The following is a 27,120-nucleotide window of genomic DNA, read 5'->3' as shown; positions in this document are numbered from 1 at the left end:
CCACAAAATTACCATCCAATATCATTTACATCGATTTGTTGTAGAATCTTAGAACATATTCTGAGCTCAAATTAATGAGATATCCTGAACAGAATGACCTACCCGACACCAACCAGCATGGATTCGAAAAACAATGATCATTTGAAACCCAATTTGCACTTTTCTCACATAACATACTGAAAGTTTTGGATCAAGGCAACCAAGAAGATGCAGTTGCATAAGAGATCTTGATTAGATTTCAACATGGTGCAGAGATTGGCAACATGCTGAAAATCTTCAGAAATAATAATTGTGCACTTCACAAAATGAAAATACGTAATATCATATGATTATAATAATGAGTCATTGTTGGAATCGGCCAAATCTTACAAATACCTGGGTGTAACACTTTGTAGAGACAAGAAATAGAATGATCACACTAGCTAAGTTTTGGCTGAAGCAAGCAGTAGACTTTGATTTATTGGTAGAATACTGAGGAAGTGCAATCAGTCTACAAAGGAGATTACTTAGGAATCACTCGTGCAACCCATTCTAGAATACTATGTGTGATACACATACCAAACATAAATAACAAAGAATATAGAACGTATACAGAGAAGGGCACCACGAATGGCAACAGGTTTGTTTGACCTGTGCGAGAGTGTTACAGTGATGAAATGGCTGAATTGGCAGACTCTTGAAGACAGGTGTAAACTATACCACGAAAGTCTACAAACAAGGTTTCAAGAACTGGCATTAAATGATGCTCTAGGAATGTACTACAAACCCGTATGTATCGCTCACACAGGTATCTTGAGGACGAGATTAGAATAATTACAGCATACACAGAAGCATTTCAACAATCTTTCTTCCCGTGTGCCATACATGAATGAAATGGGAAGAAACCCTGGTAACTGGCCTAATGGGAAGTAACATCTGTCAAGCCCTTTGCAATGGTTCACACAGTACAGATGTAGATGTAGATAACATCTGCTCACAAATCTTACACTTTCTTACAGCACTTATTACACAGATGAAGGCATAATAGAACATTCTGAAAACTGTAACTGAATCACATATGTAACTGGTATGTCTTTAATTCTCATGATATTCCTCATATGGTGACTGGCTGGCATGCAGATACATCAACAATTACTGAAGTTTCTCAGGATGTGGATATCAGTTTTCACTGTGTGCCTACATATAGATAATGTAAATAATAACACAGAATTTGTGAATATACATTGTAAAAGCAGGTCTATAGCAATGTATTTTGGTATTTCAGTTTTATCATACATTCTGTTACGTCCTTTTTACTTACAGCCATGTTTGATTTGTTTGTAATCATTGTTTCTATAGTGACATTACATGTTTTCCAAATTATATTTCAGCTTAAACTGTTGTTATATTCACTGCAGGATAGCATTTTAATGCCATGGTAACAACAAACATGTGCACAAATTGATTTTTCCATCATTTGATGTTTATCTTTGTAGTCCATCTGTGTCTGGCGGTTTCAGCAAGTACATTGCAGACAATAGAGCTGAAGGCATCTGTTCAGAAATGCAGTGGTGAGGGGAGCTGTCATTAAAAACGCTAGTACACTGAGGGAAAAAGTACATAGATGTGCCTATGCCAGTTTATATACCTCTCATGGATGTATAGTTGTGACAGCATGTGCCTGGGGTGTCACAAAATGCTTGTTTCTGTAATGAAATACAATTTAGAGCACCATTACAATCATGTTCACGAAATAGATTATGATCAAATAGAAGGAGATGCTTGCAAGGAACTAGTTTCCAATTTGAATAGCAACATAAAGGAATGTGTAACTAAACAAATATTGTGAGCAATAATTTTTTAGAATGGTAAAAAACTACTTGTACTACTGCAATACATTTTGTCATTTCAGCTGATGCTGCTGAAGAGAACCTAAACAAAGCTGTAATTTGTGCAAGATACAAAGTAGCTCACATCATAGCACATCTGGCAAACCATTCTCCTTGGAATCTCTCATTAAATGGTGTCTGGCAGCAGTGACAGAATGCATAGTTTCAAGTGCTTTAGCAAATTTTGACGGTATTAACATCAAAGTAAATGGTCCCTCATCAAATCCCCAACATGAGGCTGATCTGGAGGCATAATTTAGAAATAAATTCCAGATTTTTAGATACTTTTCTTTTTCACTCTATGAGAGCACAGATATATCGTATTGCGCTCAACTTGCCACTTTTGTACGTGGTGAGGACATGCAACTGCAAGTTCCGGAGGAGTTGTTACATATGGAACCACTGGATTACATGACAACGGGGCTCGATAGTTCTGAAGCCGCATGTGAGTCTGTGGACAGCATGAACTTACCATGGGAAAACCTTCATTTTGTGGCCACAAATAGTTGACAAATGTTTTGTCTCTCACTTAAAAAACAAACTGAAGAGTGAATTTGGATAAGATATCTGTGATATGTATTGTTTCATTCATCACCAGACATTGTGTGTTGAAACTGTGGAACTTCATCATGTAATACACATAGTGAAGTGTGCGAATTTTGTATGAAGGCACAGTGTTAACCACTTCAGTTCCAAGGGTTCTCCGAGATACTGAAGCTGAGCATGGAAATATACTTCACCCCTCCACTGCTCACAGGTGTCCTTAGCCAGGAGGCAATTGCTTTGTTTCTAGACACGAAGGGGAAGAACTTCCTTGCCTCACAGAACCAAAATATTTATCAGACCTTCCCTTTTTGGCTAATATAGTGATGCATCTAAATACAATGAATGTGTCACTACAGGGGAAGATTTGTTGAAAGCACACATGCAAGATAAACACATGAAGTAAAGAGATAAGCTCTGTTTATTTGAGAGGCTTGAGTCTCTAAAATTAGCTGCTGACGTCTTCACTGTAAATTACACTTGGTCATCTAACAAACAGTTTCTAGTTGCAGTTCCAAGATCTTAACTTTTTACAGAAGGAATTGTAACTGTTCACTACTCCTTTCACAAAATCAAACAACAGGAAATCCAAGATGGAACAATGGCAATATTATGAAAACAATAGCTTCCTACTCATCATACAGTTGAAATATTGAGTCACAAACAGGCACAACAAAAAGACTACTAAAGACAAGCTTTAGGCCAAAAAGCTGCCTTCTGAATTAGACAATGTGTGTGTGAGAGTTGCTTTTGTGTGAATGTATGTATGTGTATTGTCTAATTCAGAAGGCTTTTTGGCTGTAAGATTACTTGTTTAGCAGTCTTTTTGTTGTGCCTGTCTGCAACTCAACATTTCCACTATATGATAAGTAGCAATCTATACTTTCCATACTTTTACAGTTGTACCTGATGTGTCGCCAACAATGCAATTAGAACTAACTGTTTTACAAAATTTAACATTGTTAAAGTATAAGCACTATAATCCTTTGAATTTTTCTCAATGGTCTCAAAATTCCTTAGGCTACACAGGAATGCAGGCTGAGATTATGTCCATGTTCAGGCAAACATACTGTTTTGAGCAGCCATTCTCTGCAAGAGGGTAAAAACAAAGAAAGGTCACTGAGTCAGGACCCTACAATGTAAAGTGCACTTGAGTCACAAAAAAATCTGTAAAAAACACAACAAAAAATCTGTAAAAACATACCAAAAAATCAATATTTTAACAAAAACAATCAGTTTTTGGTAAAATAATTTAATTCTATAGATAAAAAATCTACTCACTAAGTGGTGGCAGAGCACACACATAAAAGGTGGTTGTAATTAGGCATGCTTTCGAAACCAGTGGCTCCTCCTCCAGGCAGAAGGGTTGAAGGGGAAGAAAGACGGGTGAAGGAAAAGGACTGAAGAGGTCTAGGAAAAGGGGTAGATTTCAGGAAAATCACCCAGAACTTCAGATCAGGGGAGACTTACCACACAGGATGAGAAGAATAGACTGACTGTTGGGGACTAAACCAGACGAGATTCGAAAACCTCAGAGCTTAGGTGGAAGACAGGTTATATTCAAGACAGAGATTAGTGTTTAAACATAAATCATAAGTCAATAAGTGTGAACAGCTAAGTGCACTGTATGTAACGAAGGTGACTCAAACTGACAAGCAGTCTCTCCTTAAAACCTCAGGCTCCTCACAAGATCTAACATCTCAATCCATAGAACTTCTCACCCCATCCAAACCACGCAACCCCACCTTTTACCTTCTTCAGAGCCAGAAACTCAATCATCCTGGTCATCCCACAGTTGCTGGCTTCAAAGCACCCACCAAATGTGTATCTGCCTTAGTCAATCAGCACCCACAACCTATAGTACAAAGACTCTCCCCTATATCAAAAATACCAACCATTTCCTAGATCGTCTGAAATCCATGCTCGGCCTAATCCCACCACACACCTTGTTTGTCACCATCGATGCCACCTATATCAACATCCCCCACGTACATGGTCGGTCTGCTGCTGAACATTTCCTAACTCAGTGCCCACCTGATTCCAAACCTATGGCATCCTTCCTACTCATCTTAATTTTATACTTACCAACAACTACTCCACCTTTGATCGGCAGACATACATACAGATCAAGGGAACAATCATGGGAACCAGGATGGCTCCTTCCTATGCCAATCTTTTCATGGGCCACTTGCAGGGAGCTTTCCTGGGATCCATAGGTTTTCAGCCCCTGGTTTGGTTTAGATGCACTGATGACATCTTTAGCTTAAGGACTCATGGGGAGGCTGACCTGTTAAAACTCGTGGAATCTCTGAATACCTTCTCCCAATTAGATTTCAAATGGTCCTCTTCCAAATCCAAAGCCACTTTCCTTCATGTTGATCTCGTCCTTGGTGAAGGCGAGCTACACACTTCAGTTAACATTAAACCTACCGACAAATAACAGTTGCCATCCTTTCCATGTCAAAAGATCCCTCCCATGCAGCCTTGGCATCTGAGGCAAACTTATCTGTTCGGATGCAAACTCTTTACAGCTATATACCACCATTCTCACCTCAGCATTCAATGCACTAAATTAGCCCACCAGCTTAGTTCAAAAGCAGATTTCCTGGGCCATCACATTCAATCTTAGCACTGCTGATCCCCCCAAAAAACAGTTTTGAACACACCACTGGTGACACAGAATTATCCTGGTCTGGAATGTATAAATCAGCTACTTCAACAGGGCCATGACTTCCTAAAATCATGCCCTGAAATGAGCTCTATTCTGTCTGCAATTTTGCTCACCACACCTAAATAGCTTTTCAGCACTCTCTCAATCTCCACAATATTCTTGTCACACCCTATGCTCTTTCTGCACCCATCTCCCTACCCTATGGCTCCTACCCTTGTGACCGTCCCCACTGCAAGACTTGCTCTATGCACCCTCCTACTGCCATCTGGAGCAGCCGTGTAACTGGCAAAACATATACTATGAAAATGGAGAGCCACCTGTGAAACGACACATCATATACCAGCTGCTACGTAAAGCCTGTTAGGCCTTTTACACCGGTGTGACTACCACCAAATTATCAATTAGGATGAATGGGCATAGGCAGAGGGTGTATACTGGCAATATGTAATATCCTGTTGCAGAGCATGCTCTGCAACTTCACAATCACAACCTCAGCACCTGTTTTGCCACATGTGCAATCTGGATTCTTCCCCCAGGCACTAGTTTTCAGAACTCCGCAGGTGAAAACTAGTGCTACAACATGTCCTTGGTTCTTGCCAACCACCTGGCCTTAATTTATGTTAATTTCTTCCATCTCAGCATTTCTTCACAGTAACTACTCTTTTCTTCACTTTATTTTAGTTTTGTGCATCTTTCATTGTCTTACCCATCTACTTTTCAGTGTCCCCCTCCCACCTCTGTTAAGTACAATGGATTTAGCTTTCCACTCTTATTGATTGATGCATGCTGTTTAAGCAGTAATCTCTGTTTTGCATATAACCCTGTCTTCCACCTTTACACTCTTAAGGTTTCAAATCTCGTCCAATGCAGTTCCCAACAATCGGTCTTCTCTTCTCATCCTGTGCGATACGCCTCCCCTGACCTGCAGTTCTGCATGATTTTCCTGAAACCTACTCATTTTTCTAGCATCTCCAGTCCTTTACCTTTACCCCTCTTCCTTCCCCTTCAACCCTTCCGCCTGAAGGAGCTACTGGCTACAAAAACTTGCCTAATTACAACCATCTTTTATGTGTGTGTTCTGGCGCTGCTCCATCAATAAATATTTTGTTAGTTATGCTACAGTTACTTACTTATTTGTTGTTCTCACCACTATCACATGAGCAGCTCACCCATTACCATATGTTACACTTTTATTGCCCTCAATTGGCAATTATGACTAATTTTAAGTAGATTAAATTAGAATTAGAGTGATTTCACAAACAGCTTTGTGACGCCACGTCAGCCCGCCGCCAAGAGGCAAGCAAGGGCGCACTCCCCAACTCCCGGGCGAGTGCACAAGCTGCAACAGCCTGTTGTAGGCCACAGATAGTCACAGGTGTGCTTAAAAACACACATTGGAAGCTAACACGACAGTTTCTCAATTGTGGTGTGTAAAACAGTTCACATTAAATTACACATGAAGCAACATTTGAGTGTTTTTTCCCCTAATAAATCCTACCGATCATGAAGTCAAAATACATCACAAATATTGCATCTGTATACTGCTTTACAGTTATTATATGCCATAATTAATATTTCTGTATGTGACTAATGACAGACACACAAGACATGATTAAAACTGCTTAGTATGCAAATGAAAAATTTTAGTACCATATGCAAATGCAAATTATAGTACCATTTATGACTATTCTGTAATTGCTGGCAGATTAAAACTGTGTGATGGATTAGTACACAACCTCAGAACCAGGATAATTCTGATGGTAAGAGCACTACCTGCAAAGGCAAGTTTAGGTTCCAGGTTCAAGGCCTATCTTTTTGGTCATCAGTCTACTGACTGGTTTGATGTGACCCGCCACGAATTCCTTTCCTGTGCTAACCTCTTCATCTCAGAGTAGCACTTGCAACCTACGTCCTCAATTATTTGCTTGACGTATTCCAATCTCTGTCTTCCTCTACAGTTTTTGCCCTCTACAGCTCCCTCTAGTACCATGGAAGTCATTCCCTCATGTCTTAGCAGATGTCCTATCATCCTGTCCCTTCTCCTTATCAGTGTTTTCCACATATTCCTTTCCTCTCCGATTCTGCGTACAACCTCCACATTCCTTACCTCATCAGTCCACCTAATTTTCAACATTCGTCTATAGCACCACATCTCAAATGCTTCGATTCTCTTCTGTTCCGGTTTTCCCACAGTCCATGTTTCACTACCATACAATGCTGTACTCCAGACGTACATCCTCAGAAATTTCTTCCTCAAATTAAGGCCGGTATTTGATATTAGTAGATTTCTCTTGGGCAGAAATGCCTTTTTTGCCATAGCGAGTCTGTTTTTGATGTCCTCCTTGCTCCATCCGTCATTGGTTATTTTACTGCCTAGGTAGCAGAATTCCTTAACTTCATTGACTTCGTGACCATCAATCCTGACGTTAAGTTTCTCGCTGTTCTCATTTCTACTACTTCTCATTACCTTCGTCTTCCTCCGATTTACTCTCAAACCATACTGTGTACTCATTAGACTGTTCATTCCGTTCAGCAGATCATTTAATTCTTCTTCACTTTCACTCAGGATAGCAATGTCATCAGCGAATCGTATCATTGATATCCTTTCACCTTGTATTTTAATTCCACCCCTGAACCTTTCTTTTATGTCCATCATTGCTTCCTCAATGTACAGATTGAAGAGTAGGGGCGAAAGGTTACAGCCTTGTCTTACACCCTTCTTACTACGAGCACTTCGTTCTTGATCGTCCACTCTTATTATTCCCTTTTGGTTGTTGTACGTATTGTATATGACCCGTCTCTCCCTATAACTTACCCCTACTTTTTTCAGAATCTCGAACAGCTCGCACCATTTTATATTGTCGAACACTTTTTCCAGGTCGACAAATCCTATGAAAGTGTATTGATTTTTCTTTAGCCTTGCTTCCATTATTAGCCGTAACGTCAGAATTACCTCTCTCGTCCCTTTACTTTTCCTAAAGCCAAACTGATCGTCACCTAGCGCATTCTCAATTTTCTTTTCCATTCTTCTGTATGTTATTCTTGTAAGCAGCTTCGATGCATGAGCTGTTAAGCTGATTGTGCGATAATTCTCGCACTTGTCAGCTCTTGCCGTCTTCGGAATTGTGTGGATGGTGCTTTTCCGAAAGTCAGATGGTATATCGCCAGACTCATATATTCTACACACCAATGTGAATAGTCGTTTTGTTGTCACTTCCCCCAATGATTTTAGAAATTCTGATGGAATGTTATCTATCCCTTCTGCCCTATTTGACTGTAAGTCCTCGAAAGCTCTTTTAAATTCCGATTCTAATACTGGATCCCCTATCTCTTCTAAACTGACTCCTGTTTCTTCTTCTATCACATCAGACAAATCTTCACCCTCATAGAGGCTTTCAATGTATTCTTTCCACCTATCTGCTCTCTCCTCTGCATTTAACAATGGAATTCCCATTGCACTCTTAATGTTACCACCGTTGCTTTTAATGTCACCAAAGGTTGTTTTGACTTTCCTGTATGCTGAGTCTGTCCTTCCGACTATCATATCTTTTTCGATGTCTTCACATTTTTCCTGCAGCCATTTCGTCTTAGCTTCCCTGCACTTCCTATTTATTTCATTCCTCAGTGACTTTTATTTCTGTATTCCTGATTTTCCCGGAACATGTTTGTACTTCCTCCTTTCATCAATCAACTGAAGTATTTCTTCCGTTACCCGTGGTTTCTTCGCAGCTACCTTCTTTGTACCTATGTTTTCCTTCCCAACTTCTGTGATGGCCCTTTTTAGAGATGTCCATTCCTCTTCAACTGTACTGCCTACTGTGCTATTCCTTATTGCTGTATCTATAGCGTTAGAGAACTTCAAACGTATCTCGTCATTCGTTAGTACTTCTGTATCCCACTTCCTTGCGTATTGATTCTTCCTGACTAATGTCAGGATCAGCCTACTCTTCATCACTACTATATCTGTTTTTCATATTACAAAATTTTAAACAACAATTTGCACAGTACTACTAATTCAGAACAGTGGTAGTATGCTTTTTGTAACTGGGAGCATTGTGTAACACTGCTTTTTCTTTCCTTTCTTTTCGTTTTCAAAATGATTTCCCATTGAGATATTAGACTGTTGTCACACACTAGATTGTCCTTTGTGCACTCCAGATTGTCCCTTGAGATTGTGTTTTTATGTTTTGTGTGTAAACCTCACCAACAGTTGCTATAAATTAAAATGAGGTTTAGTGTGCCTTATACATTGTTGTATGGTATTCATGTGTTTACAAGTGCTAAAGAATTACATGGAAAGCAAGTTACATGAAAGTACCTAACTACACAGTGCTCAAAGCTGCGATGAACTAGCTGCTGATGTAACAGATTAACACCTAACTTACATTCATTATAACCCAACACCCCATCATCACAGACACTAAACCATAACTGGCTGGACATTTCTATTCATTTTGCTAGCGATCAGATAGGTCCAGGAAGTTGCTGGTCCATAATTTATTATAGGGCACAGAAATAGCTATTCTAAAATGAATACCATGAGCACAACACAATAATGTTTAAGGAAACATGTAAGTGCATGATGGTTGTTCCTTCACAATGGGACCACTCAAAAAATTACTGAAAAAAAGAAATACAATGCAGGAACACAACACTAATTGTCATCTGGGAAACATGGATAAATCAGCAGTAGCAGAACAAGCATTGAGACCAAGGAACCACAAAATTCTTTTTTCAGATACTATGGTTTTATCAAGATCAAATCAGTACTATGCTAGGCTGTAAAGAGTTGTCATACAAATTCAAAAGCATCAGAACATTTATAACAAAAAGAACCGAAATTAGAAAAGACTGGGCTTTAGCATTAAGGAAAGGTCCGTAACACACCAGCGTGACTCCACAATCTTAGGGAGTAGTCTCTAGGTTGCTGAGCTTGTCTGAGACTGTAACTATTTTTCGCGTATCGAGCACTGCAAGGTACAACATTAGGTTGAGAAATATGTCTTGGGTCATGGCCTAATGCTCACAAAATGAACATCGCCAAAGACAATAATGCTTTGTTACCTCCAAAGTAAGACCTGTCCTCAGAACACATTTTTCACATCCAGTGTAAAGTTTTCTTCTTCTGACTCATGGGAAAATACCAATTTGGAAAAAAAATACTTATAAGTTAATAATTCAAAATTCAAATATAACAAATACAAACAAAAATTTAAAAAGTTTTTCAATATTCTTTACCTGAAATTTTAGGAATTTCTTTTTGAATATGATCCACATCACCTCCAGAAATTTCAATCACACTAATTCATAAAAATGAAATAATCATAAAACAAAACTTTACTATATGGATAGACCTTCAGAAATAAAGAATACAAACACATCCATTCTGCACAGCTACACAATCTAGCAACCAGGTATTAAGATATCTTTGGGTGTCCAAGGGAAGACAGAGGAGAAATCACAAAGAGGATGCAAAAATGTTTGCTATTAAAATTATTGGTGCACTGAGCTGGTAAGTCAAGGGATACATCCTAATATTGTTTCGGGCAATCTCTTGACAGACATAAGGCGGCAACTCAACGTGGCATGGACTCAACAAGTCACTGGAAGTCCGCTGCCTCTATAGCTGTCCATAATTGCAGAAGTGTTGCCAGTTTATGAACTGACCTCCCGATTATGTCTTACAAACGTTCTATGGGATTCATGTCAGGCAATCTGAGAGGTGAAATCAATCACACCAACGGTCAGGAATGCTCTTCACACTAATCGTGAACAATTGTGGCCTGGCAATAATGCACATTGTCACCCATGGAAGTTCCATTGTTGTGTGGGAACATGATGCCTCAGAATGGCTGCAAATGGTCTCCAAGTAGCCAAACATAACCATTTCCACTCAATGATCGGTTCAGTTGGACCAAAGCACCCAGTACATTCCATGTAAACACAGCCCTGAACATTATGGAGTCACCATCAGCTTGCACAGTGCCTTGTTGACAGCTGGGATCTGTGGCTTCATGGGGTCTACTCCACTCTCTAATCCCTCCATCAACTCGTATCAACTTACATTGTGACTCATCTGACCAGGTCATAGTTTTCCAGTCACCTACATTCCAAATACTATGGTCACGGACCCAGGAGAGGTGCTGTACGCGATGTCATGCTGTCAGTAAAGGCACTCGCGTCAGTTGTCTGTTACCATTGCCCCATTAATGCCACACTGTCCAAATGGATACATTCATTGTACATGCCACATTGATTTATGCTGTTATTTTACACAGTGTTGTGTGTCTGTTAGCACTGACAACTCTACGAAAATTCCGCTGCTCTCAGTCGTTAAGTGAAGGCCATCGGACACTGTGTTGTCTGGGGTTCGAGATAATGTCTGAATAATATTGAAATCCCTTAAGATTGCTGAAATGAAATGTCCCACGTGTCTAGCATCAACTACCATTCTGCGTTCAAAGTCTGTTAATTCCTATTGTACGCGCATATCATGTCGGAAATGTTTTCACACGAATCACCTGAGCACAATGAAGCTCCACCAATGCACTGCCCTTTTATACATTGTGTATGTGATACTATTGCTACTTGTTATATGTGCATATTGCTAACCCATGACTTTGTCATCTCAGAGTGTGTGTGTGTGTGTGTGTGTGTGTGTGTGTGTGTGGGCGCGCGCGCGCACAGCTATCAATAGTGCACCTGTGAGTTTCCTGCAATTTTGAGGCGTAATATCTCCAGTAATATCTTCAAAAAAGCAAAACTAGGTCATCCTGTACAATTTATTGCTCTCTCTCAAGTGAAATAATAATAATAATAAAGATTTCCTGAGTGATTTGCATATAAATAATATGAAGGAAAGTTGGCAAAAAAAAGACGCTTGTAAAAATGGGAAGTTTAGTTTACATAACCAGAAGTAACTGAAGGATAAACCTGAAACTTTGCACATAATAACTTACCAATATATAGTCACTGAATATAAAATTTCATTCTCCTACTGTTTTCCAGTCGTTTACAAATTGAGGGCAAAGTTGACAATTTTTCTAAAAATGCCAAAAATGGCTTTCTTGGTAAAAAGTGGGCCAAAAATAGCCATTTTTGGAATTTTCAGAAAAATTGTCAGCTTTACCCTCAATTTGTGAACTATTGGAAAGCAGTAGGCGAATGAAACTTTATATTCTAAGACCTTGTATTGGTGAGTAACTACATGTAAGGTTTGAGGTGTACCATGCAATTACTTCCAGAGTTATAAAAAAATAAATTTCACATTGTTTTTCAAGCAACTATTTGTCAGTCAACTTTACTGCTAATTATCAATGTAGAAATACTCAGGAAATCTTTTTTATTATTATTTGTTTCAAAGAGTGCACAAAGTTGTACAACATGACCTAGTTTGGCTTTTTTCAACAAAATATTACTGAAGATATTGTGTCTCAAACTAGCAGAAAACTAGCGGGACCACTGTTGATAGCTGCACTACAGAGTCAAACAAATGACTGTATCTGCAGAAGTATTAAGTTAATGATCATGAAACTTCACCAATGTTCATTGGGAAGATGTGTGATTGTTAGTACAAAATTTCATCAAACTCTATGATGGTCATGCAGGAATGTTTAGACCACTTGACACGGAATGGACCTATAGACTGACACCAAGAAGGAGTTGTGCATGATACATAGAAGTTAGTACGTGTGTTTCTACATCTGAAAGATGACAGCTATTCAAATTTTATACCATCGCATAAGAGTGGCAATCATAGCACCCCTTTGAGGATGTAAATTGGGTTTGCTTTGAGTACATGCTGTAATTGTTGAGAACATTAGTTAGCCTTGAAATTGAATGTAGTGAGTTGATGTTAGCTAAGGATGTCTTCAAGACAACAAAGATGCCATCAGCAGCAGCTCTCCGAGCTCGAACGAGGTCTTGTAATAGGGTTACAAGAAACTGCATGTTCCTTCTGTGATACAGAACAAATGCTTGTCAGGAATGTATTCACTATATATTATTGTAGGCAGCAGTGGTCAAGGGAAGGACAATCTGAAGAAGCCCGAGCTCCAGGCGGCCATGTGGCACTACCGACAAGTAAGACTGTCATGTTCGGCACATGGCTGGGGCACATCGTACTGTGTCTGCAGCAGCAATTCGAGCAGCAGTTGGCACCACAGTGATACAACGTACTGTTGCAAATCAGATGCTTCAAGGGCAGCTCCAAGTCAGATGCCCTCTAGCATGCATTCCACTAACTCGAAACCTCTTCCATTTGCAACTTCAGTAGTGTCAAGCGAGAGTTCATTGAAGGGTGGAGTGGAAGTCTGTTGTGTCTTCTGATGAAAGCCAGTTCTGCCTCAGTGCTAGTGTTGGCTGAGTATCTGTTAGGAAGAGGCCAAGTGAATGCTTGCAACCAACCTGTTTGCAGTGTAGATAGACTGGACATACAACTGGAGTTAAGGTCTGGGGTGCGATTTCGTATGATAGCAGGAGCACTCTCATGCACCCTGACTGCAAATCTGTATGTCAGCCTGGCACTTTGACCTGTTGTCCTACCATTAATAAACAGCACTCCAGGGAGTGTTTTCCATCAAGAAACCGATCAAGTACAACAGGTATGGAATTCCACCCCATAAATACTGACGTTCAGCATCTGTAGACAAAATACATGCATGTGTGCATACTTGCAACTCTGGCGGTTATGCCGAATGGCTTTTTCGCATTTACGTTTACCTGCGATATTATGATGTCAATTGCTTAAGAACATTACCTAGAAAAATCTATTCCCGAAATTTCATTACTCTGCATTAATAAGTTCTTGATGTTGGGAATTTTTTTCTGTATGTGTGTGTGTGGGGGGGGGGGGGGGGGGGAGTTCAGAGACTAATTTTATTCCTGGTGTATATCCGACATCAAAGCATTAATTACAGTAGCAGCTTGGGCTAGCAAATGTAAGCATGTAAGCAACAGATGCACTTTTGACCAGTCAATTGTGAGTAGATAATGTTAAGCAGCGAACATGCAGTTATAGCATGTAAATGTGATTATGCCACGAATCACAATGGAGAAATGAACTGAACATCTATAAATTAAGTACTCAAGACAATCTCTAGACTGTCCCTCTGCTACAAGTGAAGACACCAGATCACCCAAAAGATGAGCAACAAGAAAGAGATTTGAGGTCTACAGCCTTTCTACCATATGTGAGAAATATTTCTTCAAAACTGAAAAAACAATGAAGCAGCATAAAGCAGATATGACCTTCCTTCCATCAAGGCAGCTCATCTGGGATCTGTGAAAGATAATGTACTTTTACAAAGGACGGGGGATATATGGCGTTCCTTAAATGTGTGGCAAAGGGTACACAGAACAAACAATACACACGGTACAAAAACACTGCATTGAACACCAATGATACACCCAGCTTTCTACAGTCTCAATAAATTTGCAGCACCTGAACACTATTTCGAGTGACCATTCAATGTATTACGAGAAAGTTAAGATACCAGCCACAGGATCATCATATTGGAATTAAGTGGTGAAGAAATTTTAGACATACAATTAGTAGACAACCTGATTAACAGAGACGAGGATTTTCCGCTCGCCAAATCATAGAAACCCTTCATTCAAATCTGCATTCTCAAAGGAAATATTGCTTTAAGTCTTCACTGCATGTCATTCCAGCATATACCATCCATACTAATTGGCCATGTTCTTTGTGAGTACTATGGATTTGCTGACTATGGACATGTTTTGTTTCACTCTTACATACAACTGGTTTTATTTATGACTGACACACTTGTTGGCAATGTGTTATCACAGACACAAACATGTTCACTTAACAGTATTGGGTAAATTGATTTAAAAATCTTGCAAGCAACTCAGCTTGAAAATGACTAAGGCTATCAGCAAAAATACTGGATCAAAAATTAATATTATCCCCGATGCATGCCCCAAAAGAGGATGGAATCACCAGAATATTTTGAAGAAGTGAAAAATCTGCGCAGAGTTTGTCACGCGTACCATGACTGCTGAACAAAAACAACATGTGGATGCCTGCTGTGACTTGACTGAAACGAAAAATATTGACAATTCTTTTCTGGACAATATCACCCAGGTGAAAAGACTTATGGTTCACAGAGACTGTAGAAGGTGTGAATGTAGCACACAAGCTGAACAACATACCAAAGAAGGACTTTTATAACAGTTTCACATGGTTGTATGAGCGTTCTGTGCATTTTACTCATGTGGAGGAGACTATATTTTCAAACTGAAGCAATAAAACCACCATTATAAATGTAAGCCATTCATACTGTCATGTCTCAACCATTATCAAGTCCAAATTCAAAGACAGTGAAGTTCAACACTCAGTACTGAAAGCACATTTATTACTGATACCAAGGTACTGTCCGAAGAGAACTTAACTCTAGGAGAGAGAGTGTCGCTATTTATATGAACATCAAATATTCCAAACTATATTAACATTACAAACAAGATATTTCGAGGATCTCCCAGAAATGATACATAAAATATAACAAATAATTGCTGATGATTGGGTTTCGTCTACTGACCTGCAACAAGTCAGCCAGAGATGCTAACTACTACGTCCAACCTACAGGAAAATTTGGCATCTCCCTGCAGTAGTTCCCGCTCGGGACGTGCCTTGGTACAGAAGTTCTTTATAAATCACTGGTAGCACAAGCACAGTCAAGAAAACTTCTCACATTACGAATGTGCTGACGAGTACGAAAATCTGAGTGCTCTTATTTTCTCGGGGTCAGGACAGACTCTTTTGTCATTAACTGGCGTCCCAAAATTTTCATTTCTTGGGCAATATAGATGAATTTTTTTGGATTGAGGTGGAAGCCTGCAGTCTGAACACATTTGAACACTTGGCAGGCAGCTTAGGTGTTCTTCAAATTTCAAATGTAAATGAAGTCATCCAGATAGCATAGACATGTTGTCCATTTAAGATGGCAAAGCAGGTCACCTGCCATATGTTCGAATGTGGCTGGAGGCTTACACCGCCCAAACAGCATAACTTTAAACTCGGAGGCCATCAAGGAGTTATAAAAATATTCTTTTCCCAGTCAGCCTTGTCAATGTCAATTTGTCTGTAGCCTGTGAGCATGTCCACATCTGAAAAATACTTTGTTCTTTTCGTGCAGTTTAGGGTGTTATCAATGTGTGGCAATAAACACACACTTTTGTTCGTGATTCTGTTCAGTCATAGGCAGTAAACACAGAAACATCATATGCTATCCTTTATCTTCACAAGAACTTGCAGGAGATGACCAAATATTCTCTAACAGTTCAATGATTTAATCTTGCAACAAATCCTCCACTTCCTCCACACACTTCCAATGCCAACATTTGAAGCCACAGCTTTAGGCCCTTCACCACCTACTATACTTGTGCATTTCCTATGAATTCCACTCCGATGGCTGTTAATTTGTTGCAATACTGAAACTGGTTGATATTAGACTTTCTGCACTTGGGAATATCACACTGCTGTAGTATCATTACATTTCTGTAAATGTCACCTTGTACCTGGGTTTTGCCTTCATTCTTGTCACAAATTCAAAAACAATACTAGTGCTCGTCTATTATGTCAACAATATTTTAATCTTTCCTAACAGTTTGTCTTTGCCTCACAGTAATCCTTTTCATCAAAAAAATTATGATAATCAACCCAGGTGAAAGAAGGGTGCTTTACAAAGTGGCTTGACTTACCACAACATTCATTTTTAAATTTACTCAGTAACCAAAATAAATACTGGTCCTCCTGTACAAAAAATACTATGCTGATGCACAAAACTTATTCAGACTTCTTGCATCATATTTCTGCTCAATATCAGAAAAAGAGGAGAATCTAATACTGTTAAAAATAAATAAGAACAACAGTTTTTCATTCAGAAGGTAGTATCTTCACATCAATTACCAAGAATGTTTCACAACAATGCAAACACAGTTATATAAATGAAACAGTGTAAGACGTGCTTTATACACAGACACAAAGTGTGAACAAAAAGCAACAAATTGTGCTTACAGGTTACAGAGAGCTGTACTTAATAAACAAGACTTTGGATGATAATCTATAAAATTAACACGCTGATCCACTTAATTAATCAAATTTCAAAAGAGATGGTATTTTATGGATACACATTATATGGCTGCCTAGCTACTATCATCTGCAAGGGCAATCCTGAAAGCCAAAATCCAAGGCTAATTATATAATGGGAAATAACCACAGGGTCATTCCATGTCAAGTAGTTCAAAACGGAAGATGTTTCCAGCTCAATTATCTTTAATTTTTGTAAAAATTCGTACAGAACAGTGTGCACTCAGCCCTTGTTAGGCCAACTGAGGAGCTACTTGATTGAGAAATAGTGACACCAGTCACAAAAACTGACAATGGATGGTAGAGTGATGTGCTGACCACATGCCCCTCCATATTCGCATACGGTGACATTAAAGGCTGAGGATGTCGCAGCTGCCAGTCGGTACTGTCAGGCCTTTAAGGCCTGTTCAGACAGTGCAATTTTATAACTGAACACCACTGAAAAGAGTGCGTGTAAGTCCTTCAGAAACCCCTAATTTCATTTCAGTATTGTTTCAATTAACAACTGGCTACCAGCCACAAAGCCTGCACTGGGCACACCCAAATTGAGTGTTAAACTGCACTTACAGAGAGGCACCATTTGAGAAATAATTTACAAAATTTTGAAAATATGACTTAAAGCCCATGTTTGTTTCAATAAGCAACCAAGACTTCCCCTAAATTACTCAGAAGCATCTACTCTTGTTTATGAACCTTTCCTCCATCTAAGTAAATGGAAACAAAAGCTTCTTTTGCACACAAATTTGACTGAATTCTTGATTCATAAGAACTCAGTAATGTTTTGCCTTACGTTTCCTGGACACTTCTTAACCTAGCTTGGTTTAGGATGTGATAGTTTCATTTTTTTCCATCTTTGAATTTCTTGCTGCTTTCGTCATTCTTTGTCAAGTACAAGGTGCATTCAAGTTCTAAGGCCTCCGATTTTTTTTCTAATTAACTACTCACCCGAAATCGATGAAACTGGCATTACTTCTCGACGTAATCGCCCTGCAGACGTACACATTTTTCACAACGCTTACGCCATGATTCCATGGCAGCGGCGAAGGCTTCTTTGGGAGTCTGTTTTGACCACTGGAAAATCACTGAGGCAATAGCAACACGGCTGGTGAATGTACGGCCACGGAGAGTGTCTTTCATTGTTGGAAAAAGGCAAAAGTCACTAGGAGCCAGGTCAGGTGAGTAGGGAGCATGAGGAATCACGAAGAAACTGTTGCGTAACGTTAGCTCGATGTGCAGGTGCATTGTCTTCGTGAGACAGCACACGCGCAGCCCTTCCCGGACATTTTTGTTGCAGTGCAGGAAGGAATTTGTTCTTCAAAACATTTTCGTAGGATGCACCTGTTACCGTAGTGCCCTTTGGAACGCAATGGGTAAGGATTACGCCCTCGCTGTCCCAGAACATGGACACCATCATTTTTTCAGCACTGGCGGTTACCCGAAATTTTTTTGGTGCCAGTGAATCTGTGTGCTTCCATTGAGCTGACTGGCCCTTTGTTTCTGGATTGAAAAATGGCATCCACGTCTCATCCATTGTCACAACCGACGAAAAGAAAGTCCCATTCATGCTGTCGTTGCGCGTCAACATTGCTTGGCAACATGCCACACGGGCAGCCATGTGGTCGTCCGTCAGCATTCGTGGCACCCACCTGGATGACACTTTTCGCATTTTCAGGTCGTCATGCAGGATTGTGTGCACAGAAACCACAGAAATGCCAACTCTGGAGGCGATCTGTTCAACAGTCATACGGCGATCCCCCAAAACAATTCTCTCCACTTTCTCGATCATGTCGACAGACCGGCTTGTGTGAGCCTGAGGTTGTTTCGGTTTGTTGTCACACGATGTTCTGCCTTCATTAAACTGTCGCACCCACGAATGCACTTTCGACACATCCATAACTCCATCACCATATGTCTCCTTCAACTGTTGATGAATTTCAATTGGTTTCACACCATGCAAATTCAGAAAATGAATGATTGCATGCTGTTCAAGTAAGGAAAACGTCGCCATTTTAAGTATTTAAAACAGTTCTCATTCTCGCCGCTGGCGGTAAAATTCCATCTGCCATACGGTGCTGCCATCTCTGGGACTTATTGACAATGAACACGGCCTCATTTTAAAACAATACGCATGTTTCTATCTCTTTCCAGTCCGAAAAAAAAAAAAAAAAAAAAAAAAAAAAAAAAAAAAAAATCGGAGGCCTTAGAACTTGAATGCACCTCGTACAAAATTCTTCCACAGTCTTATATTAGTGGACTAACTCTGAGGAATTAAGGTGTATGTGAATATTTCCTGGGTGACTGGATGTATTTTACTTTTGTTTTATTTATTTTATCAGCTTTTTATAAACTAAATAATTAGGCCATTACTTTTGCATGCACCAGGTTGGTCCAATACACTAGGGCAAAGTCTACCAAATTGTTGCAATTTTCTTAATAATTGCATTTTCAACCAGATGCATCTTTTGCTTCACACAGCTTTTTTTTTTTTTTTTTTTAATACCTCAAACCAATTTTTCAAAATTTCTGTGATAATATTACAGCAGCTGATGCACTTGTATCTAGATCTCCACAAACACTAGTCTTACCAGTTTCATTTGATCAAGATGGCATAAACATCTTTCTTTGTGGAAAAGTCAAGTCCCTCCAACCAAAGTCATTCCCATACCGGGAATAGACACACATTTTTACCTGGTTTTATATTATATTTTATCAAAATTTTAGCAAATCGGCCATTAAGGAATTTTAAGACATTTTCACATTTTATGATTTTTTCCAAACAGATTACAACACAATCATTCATGTTTGTGAGAACAGCACTTTGAGCTGCAAGTATATCTAAGCATCCACACCATTTGTCAGTTTACCAACTGATTACCTTCTAAATAAAATTCTTTAATAGCTTTGGGACCTTTACAGAATTTGTACATGGTAAATGACATATAGAATTGCTAACAATTTCAATATTGCACAGATTTAATTGTCAGGCTTTTATCTCCATTTCACAAATTCACTACTTCTGTACCAATTAGTTTCAAGTCACTAAAAAAGCAGAGCAACTGTCTTGGAATTCGGAACTCTTTGTTTAGTAGAATTCAATCCAGCAATGCTAATTTTATTCACCACTGAACTACACAACTATATTTAAATGCAATGAAAAACTCAACATTTACAGCAAATTTTTACACCTTAACCACAATGAAAACATTTGTTGTCAAAAGCCTTTGATGTACTTTAATCAGTACTGTTAACAATTATAAAAATCACAGGTGTCAGTTTTGAGATATATGGTGCTAAAAACAGACAAAATTTTATATCTTCAAATGCTGACAAGTTTTAGTAAAATTCGTTTTCACTAATTTTCTAACATCCTGACAACACACTGACAAATGCTCAAAATTTTTCAAAAAAAATTGTAAAGAGTCCAGCTGAGTAATGTTTCCAATAAAGGACATAAGAAAACTGGCAACATGTCACTAACAGGCATCGCACAAGTCTTTCCAGATAAGAAAGAGCACGGGTGAGCAAGCCATTACACAACACAATCAGCACGCGAGAACATTTCCTTTGCTAAAAGCGGAATGCTAGAGAACCAGCATCCAAATATGAATGTAAGGATATTTAATTTCTGCCGAAGATCCAATAAATAATTTTACAGTACACCTGCCTGAGAACCAGTGAAACTGAGTTTTAGTTTTTCCACTTTAAATCTTTTATTATTCATTGAATTTTATTTTAAAACATAGAGGTTACATGGGAATACATTCTCCTCTTGAGTGACTAATCACAGAATAAGGAATTGACAGAGTACAATATGAAATAATTATCGCTGCTTGATCACGTACAGACATACCAGCGGAGATTGCTCTACTGTCCTTCAAACCTTTTGATTATTGATTATTATCAAAAGTTACAAACTTCACAGCACCCAGACCCGGCAGTAGCTGGAGCGGGATCCGGATATAGATAGATAGACGAACTTCACTGATAAAAAGAAACAAAGGAAAAAGACAATGTACCTTGTGTCTTCTCCATGAATGTACGGAACTATTCATCTCCTATCCATCTCTGGTGAGTCAATGATAGCAATATTTGATACATCTGTTGTGCCAATTGTATCGCTGGTAGGGAAAACCTTCAAAACCCCCATCTCAATCCCTCCCCCCTCCACCTCCAAATACACACACTAATTTGGGTGTTTCAAAATCTGCAACAGGAAGAAAAACTGTATTCACGTGACCAGAAATCCTGTTCTTCCTGCAATTGGACTTCACTAATTCCCACTATTGCTCACTTCACAATATTGATTTCCCTCTTCACATTTTCAACCCTACCTATTTCATTATGGGATCTACTACTTCATGCTCTGGCCTGTAGAATGTCAGATTTGTTTTTTTTTCTGATGACAACATCCTTCTGTGCAGTATCCACCAGGAGATCAGAATAGGAGACTATTTTACCTCACTAATATTTTACCATAAAGGATATCATCATCTTCATTATCAAACTATGCAGTAAATACTCCATGACCTTTGGAAATAAAACAATTATAGTTTCCCCTTGCTTTCAAGTGTCCACAGAACCATCACTACAAGGCCATACTTGGTAATATTACAAGCCCACATCATCTAGGCCACAGATATTCAACCTTGTCCCTACCACCCACTGGTGGACATTCCAGGTTTCATGGTAGGTGGTAGCAGTTTTTAAAATATTTGCAACAGGTTTTTGTAAAATTTTGACAAAGTATTTGTTAAGTGTTTATTATTATATGCTTTAATTGCTGTAAATTTGCTTTATAAATTGAAGCAAGTAAAGCTAATTTGCTGCTTACAGATCACCATTACTATGAAAGCAGTGGGTGTTAGATAATTGTATTACTAAAAGAGATGCAAAAGTGGGTGGTGGGGAAAAAAGGTTGACTGTCCCAGATCTAGACTACTGCCACAGCACATGCTGAAAATGATGCTTCCCCTTTTCAGGAATGATGAGTCAGTAGTGGCAGGAACGGGATTTCTGATTAGGTTAGTACAGGGTTATCAACACAAAACTGAACAAGTGTAACTCAGATGAAGGTCTAATACTGAATAAAAAACACGAATGTGCGTTAATGATTATGAACAGTACAGTGGATGCATTATAGGTAGCCAAGATAGACACAAAAACAACACCCACTACAGGAGTTCTAGTGCATGTACTTACTGAATCAGAAGGTGACACAGGGACAGAAAGAATGTATGATGAGATAAAATAAATTATTCAGTTCCTTACGGGAGACAAAAATTTAGTTATGCTCAGTGACTGGAATTGAGTGGTAGGAAAAAGATGAGGAGGACAAATTTGAGAACGTGGGGAATATTTAGAATTCGCCAGTGCTTAGCAAGTAAGGGAAAGCTGAAAAAAGGAAGTAATATATTGCAAGGCTGGGCAAAGGAAACAGTATTATGGAAAGTGAAGAGGAAGTAGGCAGCAGACATGATACTGTGAGAGGAATTTCACACAGCACTGAAAGACATAAATCAATACAAGAACACCTGGAGTAGACAATATTACTTTGAAATTATTAACGTCCTTGGGAGAACCAATCATGACAAAACCATGCAAGACATGTAAGGCAGATTATATAAGAATTTGAAGCCATTCTGACTGAGAAAGATAACAAAATTAATTTTCTAGACATGACAATAACTAACAGACCAAACCCTAAATATCAATGTACACAGAAAACCAACATACACAGACACAGTCATTAATAAATCTTCCACACATCCCAACTCACATAAACAAGCTGCATTCAGATCCTTCTTAAACAGAGAACAGAAATTCCCACTTAATGTTGTCAACTATGAGACAGAAATGCAAATACATTGCACATAATAATGGCTATCATGAACATGAAATACACACACACTATTACAACACACATCTAAAAATAACAACAAGCAATGGTACATAGCTTCCTCACACAACATCCAAAAACCCAAGTATATAATGTTAACATATTTAGGTGTCATATCAGACAAAATAGCCATGCTGAAAAAGAGAGAGAGAGAGAGAGAGAGAGAGAGAGAGAGAGAGAGAGAGAGAGAGAGACACATCAGGATCACCTTTGCCAACAACAACTTAAAAAAGAAACTGATACATGACATCTCATATCCCACAGAAAAACTGAAAGAACACATTGACTGTTTCAGACTTGGCAAACCGAATAAAGCAGCTATATTGAAACATATCAATGAAACAGGACACAATGTTACAAGAGACAACGATCTCAAAGTACTAAATAACTTAGAAAACAGCTGGAAAATGGACATCTTGGAAGAAATGGAAATATTCATCCATGGCCACATGGGGGATAACAAGATCCTGAATGAAATGACAGACTTCAAAAATTCAAATTTCTTTTCCAATTTCACTACAGTACTCTTAGACTAAAATATACATAACATCAAAGTCGTTTCACTATAGCCCCAACAATAGCTTAAAAATATGTAAAATAAATAGTTTATATCATCATTTGTACAATAATATTGTAACAGGTGCTCAATTTGTAATGTATTTTGTCAACCTACACCTGTAATACAATAACAAGATGTGCAGAAGACATGTAAGATGTGACACCACGTAGATCAGCAGATTGATAATCAAATCAAAACCAGCTGTATTTTGACCACCATGTACACTGCATTACAGATATGTTTTTGTGATCGTGTTTTCCAAGTTACTGGTACGTTTGTGAAAATTTGTGAACAGTGATCAAGAAAGCCATGAGAGCCACAGAAATGGAACCACCTCAGCTCATTACGAGACTGCCACGCCATAAGAACAAAGTGAGTGAGTGTTAAAAAACATTTTCATGCAAATATCAGTCCAGCTTACAAAGTGACATTGCCTCTTACTAGGTTTTCTTTTCTTCCACAGGTTAACCACAACATTTATGAAAAAACTGTGTAACGTCTGTAGGATCTTATTATGAAATTGTTTTTGTAATGCCATTTAGCCTGATGATGAGGTATTCCCTTGAAACATGTCGCACAATATATAAGTAATGTATTACTTATGTATAAGTTAACAAATTTTGTGACTGGTAGCGGTAATTAAAAGAACCTTTACAGATTACATACCTTCAAACATAAAGGATAAGGTAATATTCCAATTTCCAAAGAGGGCTGTTATGAATATTACTGAACCAGCAGTTTAGGAAGCCACGGTTGCAAAATACTGACACAAGCTATTTACAGAAAGATGTATACAACGAGAGGATCCATCTCATGAAATAGCAGTTTGGGTTCCAGAGAAATGTATGAAAATGCGAGAAAGTACTGATCCTACGACTTATCTTAGACAATAAAACTGAAAAAAGGGCGAATAGGTAGATGTAGAACAACTTTTGTCAATACTGACTAAAATACACTCTTTGTATTTTGAAGGTAGCAAATAAAGTGCATGGACTGCAACTTTTACAGAAACCATACTGTAGTAAATAAATGTGAATGGACATGAAAGGGAAGCAAAAGTTGATATGGGAGTGAGGCTGGTTTATAGCCTATCCCAGAAGTTATTCAATCTGTACAATGGGTGATCAGAACAGGAAATCATGGAGAATTTTCGAAAGTTCAGAGGAAATAAATTAAAACTTCATGGTTTGCATGATAGGTTGTAAGTTGGATAACTTCTGAGAAGTTACTGAAACAAACTGCAGAAAAATGAAATTTATGACACAACTTGATTAAAGGAAACAACTGGTTCATAGGATGAGGCATCAGCAAATCACCAATTTGGTAATTGAAGGAAGAGAGGGTGACAGTTTAACACTTACAAAAAGACCATGGCATAGCTACAATATGTAGGAACAAACTAATCAAGGTTGTAATAGTTATGCAGAATGTGGAGAGTTGAAGATGGTACCACCACTAAAGTTATTTCTCCCTGCTTTAATGAATCCCAATCTTAAGAGAAAGCCATTTTTAAGGAATAAAAATTTAAACATTTTGCAAATTGGAACCCAGTATTTACGTAATTCCTAACATTTCCAAGTGATTTTGTTATTCCCTTCTATTCTCCAAAGGTTGTCTTTTTATCACGTGATGCAATAAATGGCAATTGATTCGACTGGTCGAAACATACCTAGATCAGTTAATAACTCTACTTCCCTTGGAGCGATACTCATGAATGTGTTGAAATAACTGGAAATAGATTTCCATGTGACTTAGATCATGTGATATGATTTCACAATCACAGAGTTTAAAAAGTGCAAAAAATTTAATTGTTTACTGAAGTGTTGACGTTACCAATTTTACTTTGGTGGAGATATGGCCTGGAAATGTAGAAAGTGCAGCAAAAGCTGACGATCATCTGTGATGTAATTGGCAATTTTAATGTAAATCTTTTCGTTTATGGCGAAGATATATGATTTAGCACTGTATACATGTGCAGCATATTCAAAAATGAGGAAGCATTCTTAAATGCTAAAGCTAACAATTCTGTGAAATGTAAGATCAATATAAATAAATATCACTTCTTCCAAATACCAGATACCTGGAAAAATTTTGCTGCCTGAAGAAGTGGGCCAAGGTTATCTTCAGTGACACTTGTCTCTCCACAATACATAAATTCTATGAGGGACTTCAGAACAGAAAACTGCATATCCTTCAGTACAATCAATGGATGCATACCCAGCTGTCGCTGTAATATTGTCTGAAAAATAAAAGTGTACTACAGTCTTACTGTTCTAAACATATCAGCATGAACACGATATCTCTACGGGAAGCATACACAACTGCTTTAACAATTATTTAATCAGATGAGGATACAGTGATTCCATTTGGCATGATACAGTAATTATTACTCTAACTATATTAACTGGTCAGGAGAACAGAGATGACAATGTGCAAGAACAAATTATTTAATTTTCTAAGTATGAAAGGCAACATTACATTTAAATGCTCACTTCAAATCTGAAAGAAGGACACAAGTGCGCATGTTCGCACATTACTTCCTTACACTTATAAAATTAAGGTATTTTCCTTTTTTCCACAATATTTTTCACCATCCTTTAGTTCTTAGAAACATTTAAAAATTTTATATCAATAGTTTCCTTTTTACTAACACCAGAAATAAAGAAAAGAGCTCTGGTGGTGCAACGGCTTGTCAACTGTATTAAGCACTACATTTTACAGACAATGCTCAATTACATTTATTTTTCTTAATTTATATTAATTGAAACTTAACACACTTTACAGTCTGACATTTCAGACTGTTTATAATGAGCTTGTGCCAATAGTCTTTTTGAACACTAATTTCACTACAGAAGTCTTTCAAATTTAAATCAGATTTTTTACGCACATCTACTGGTGACAGGTGTTAAAGTGAAAAAGTACAACCACTAGTAAATTAACTTTCCTCACAGCTGACAACACTGCCGGCACACTAGCTGCTGCATATATTGTGACAGTATTACAACAACAGCAGCAAAAGTTGCTATGGTGATATTTATACATGCCCAGCTAGACATCACAACACCAAGCAAACAGGCCTCTGTGTCTGTGCAGTAGCTAACCACCACTGCAACAGTTCTCACTGCAACAGTTCTCAGCTGAAGTCTGGCACAGCACTTTACGATGCCACCAACCTGGTACTGCTGCTTTGACTGTGCCCTTGCACTTCTCATATCCAATGCACCATTATCACGACCCTGTGTGTGTCGACCGGCATTTGGTGGCTAACTGCACTCGCAGGATGTGGGCACCTGAAAGCCTACCCACCTCTGGCAATGTATTTAATATCTCTTAACAAATGAGTCTGATACAGCTGCTGCACCTCGCTAACTGAATGAAGACTTCTGTGACTGCTGATGAACCAGAAGTGCACGAGTGGGGGCAGTCATACCACATTCAGCCACAGAAGGACTTCCCACTGCTTCAGTAGCAGTC

At 38.5% G+C, this 27,120-nt stretch overlaps 1 protein-coding gene across 1 annotated transcript in view; it reads right to left on the bottom strand.

Annotated features, from left to right (window-relative positions):
• LOC126191267 (uncharacterized) overlaps positions 1 to 27,120 on the bottom strand; it is a 123,386-nt gene that overhangs the window by 72,764 nt on the left and 23,502 nt on the right. Inside the window, exon 2 of the mRNA XM_049932079.1 lies at positions 25,727 to 25,885. Within this exon, the coding sequence (XP_049788036.1) occupies positions 25,727 to 25,885 (159 nt within the window). The remainder of the gene's footprint in view (positions 1 to 25,726; positions 25,886 to 27,120) is intronic.

The sequence above is a fragment of the Schistocerca cancellata genome, chromosome 1 (assembly GCF_023864275.1).
Source record: "Schistocerca cancellata isolate TAMUIC-IGC-003103 chromosome 1, iqSchCanc2.1, whole genome shotgun sequence".
NCBI classification, from domain to species: domain Eukaryota; kingdom Metazoa; phylum Arthropoda; class Insecta; order Orthoptera; family Acrididae; genus Schistocerca; species Schistocerca cancellata.
Note: the sequence above shows the minus strand (reverse complement) of the source record. Positions and strands in the feature narration are given on the sequence as shown.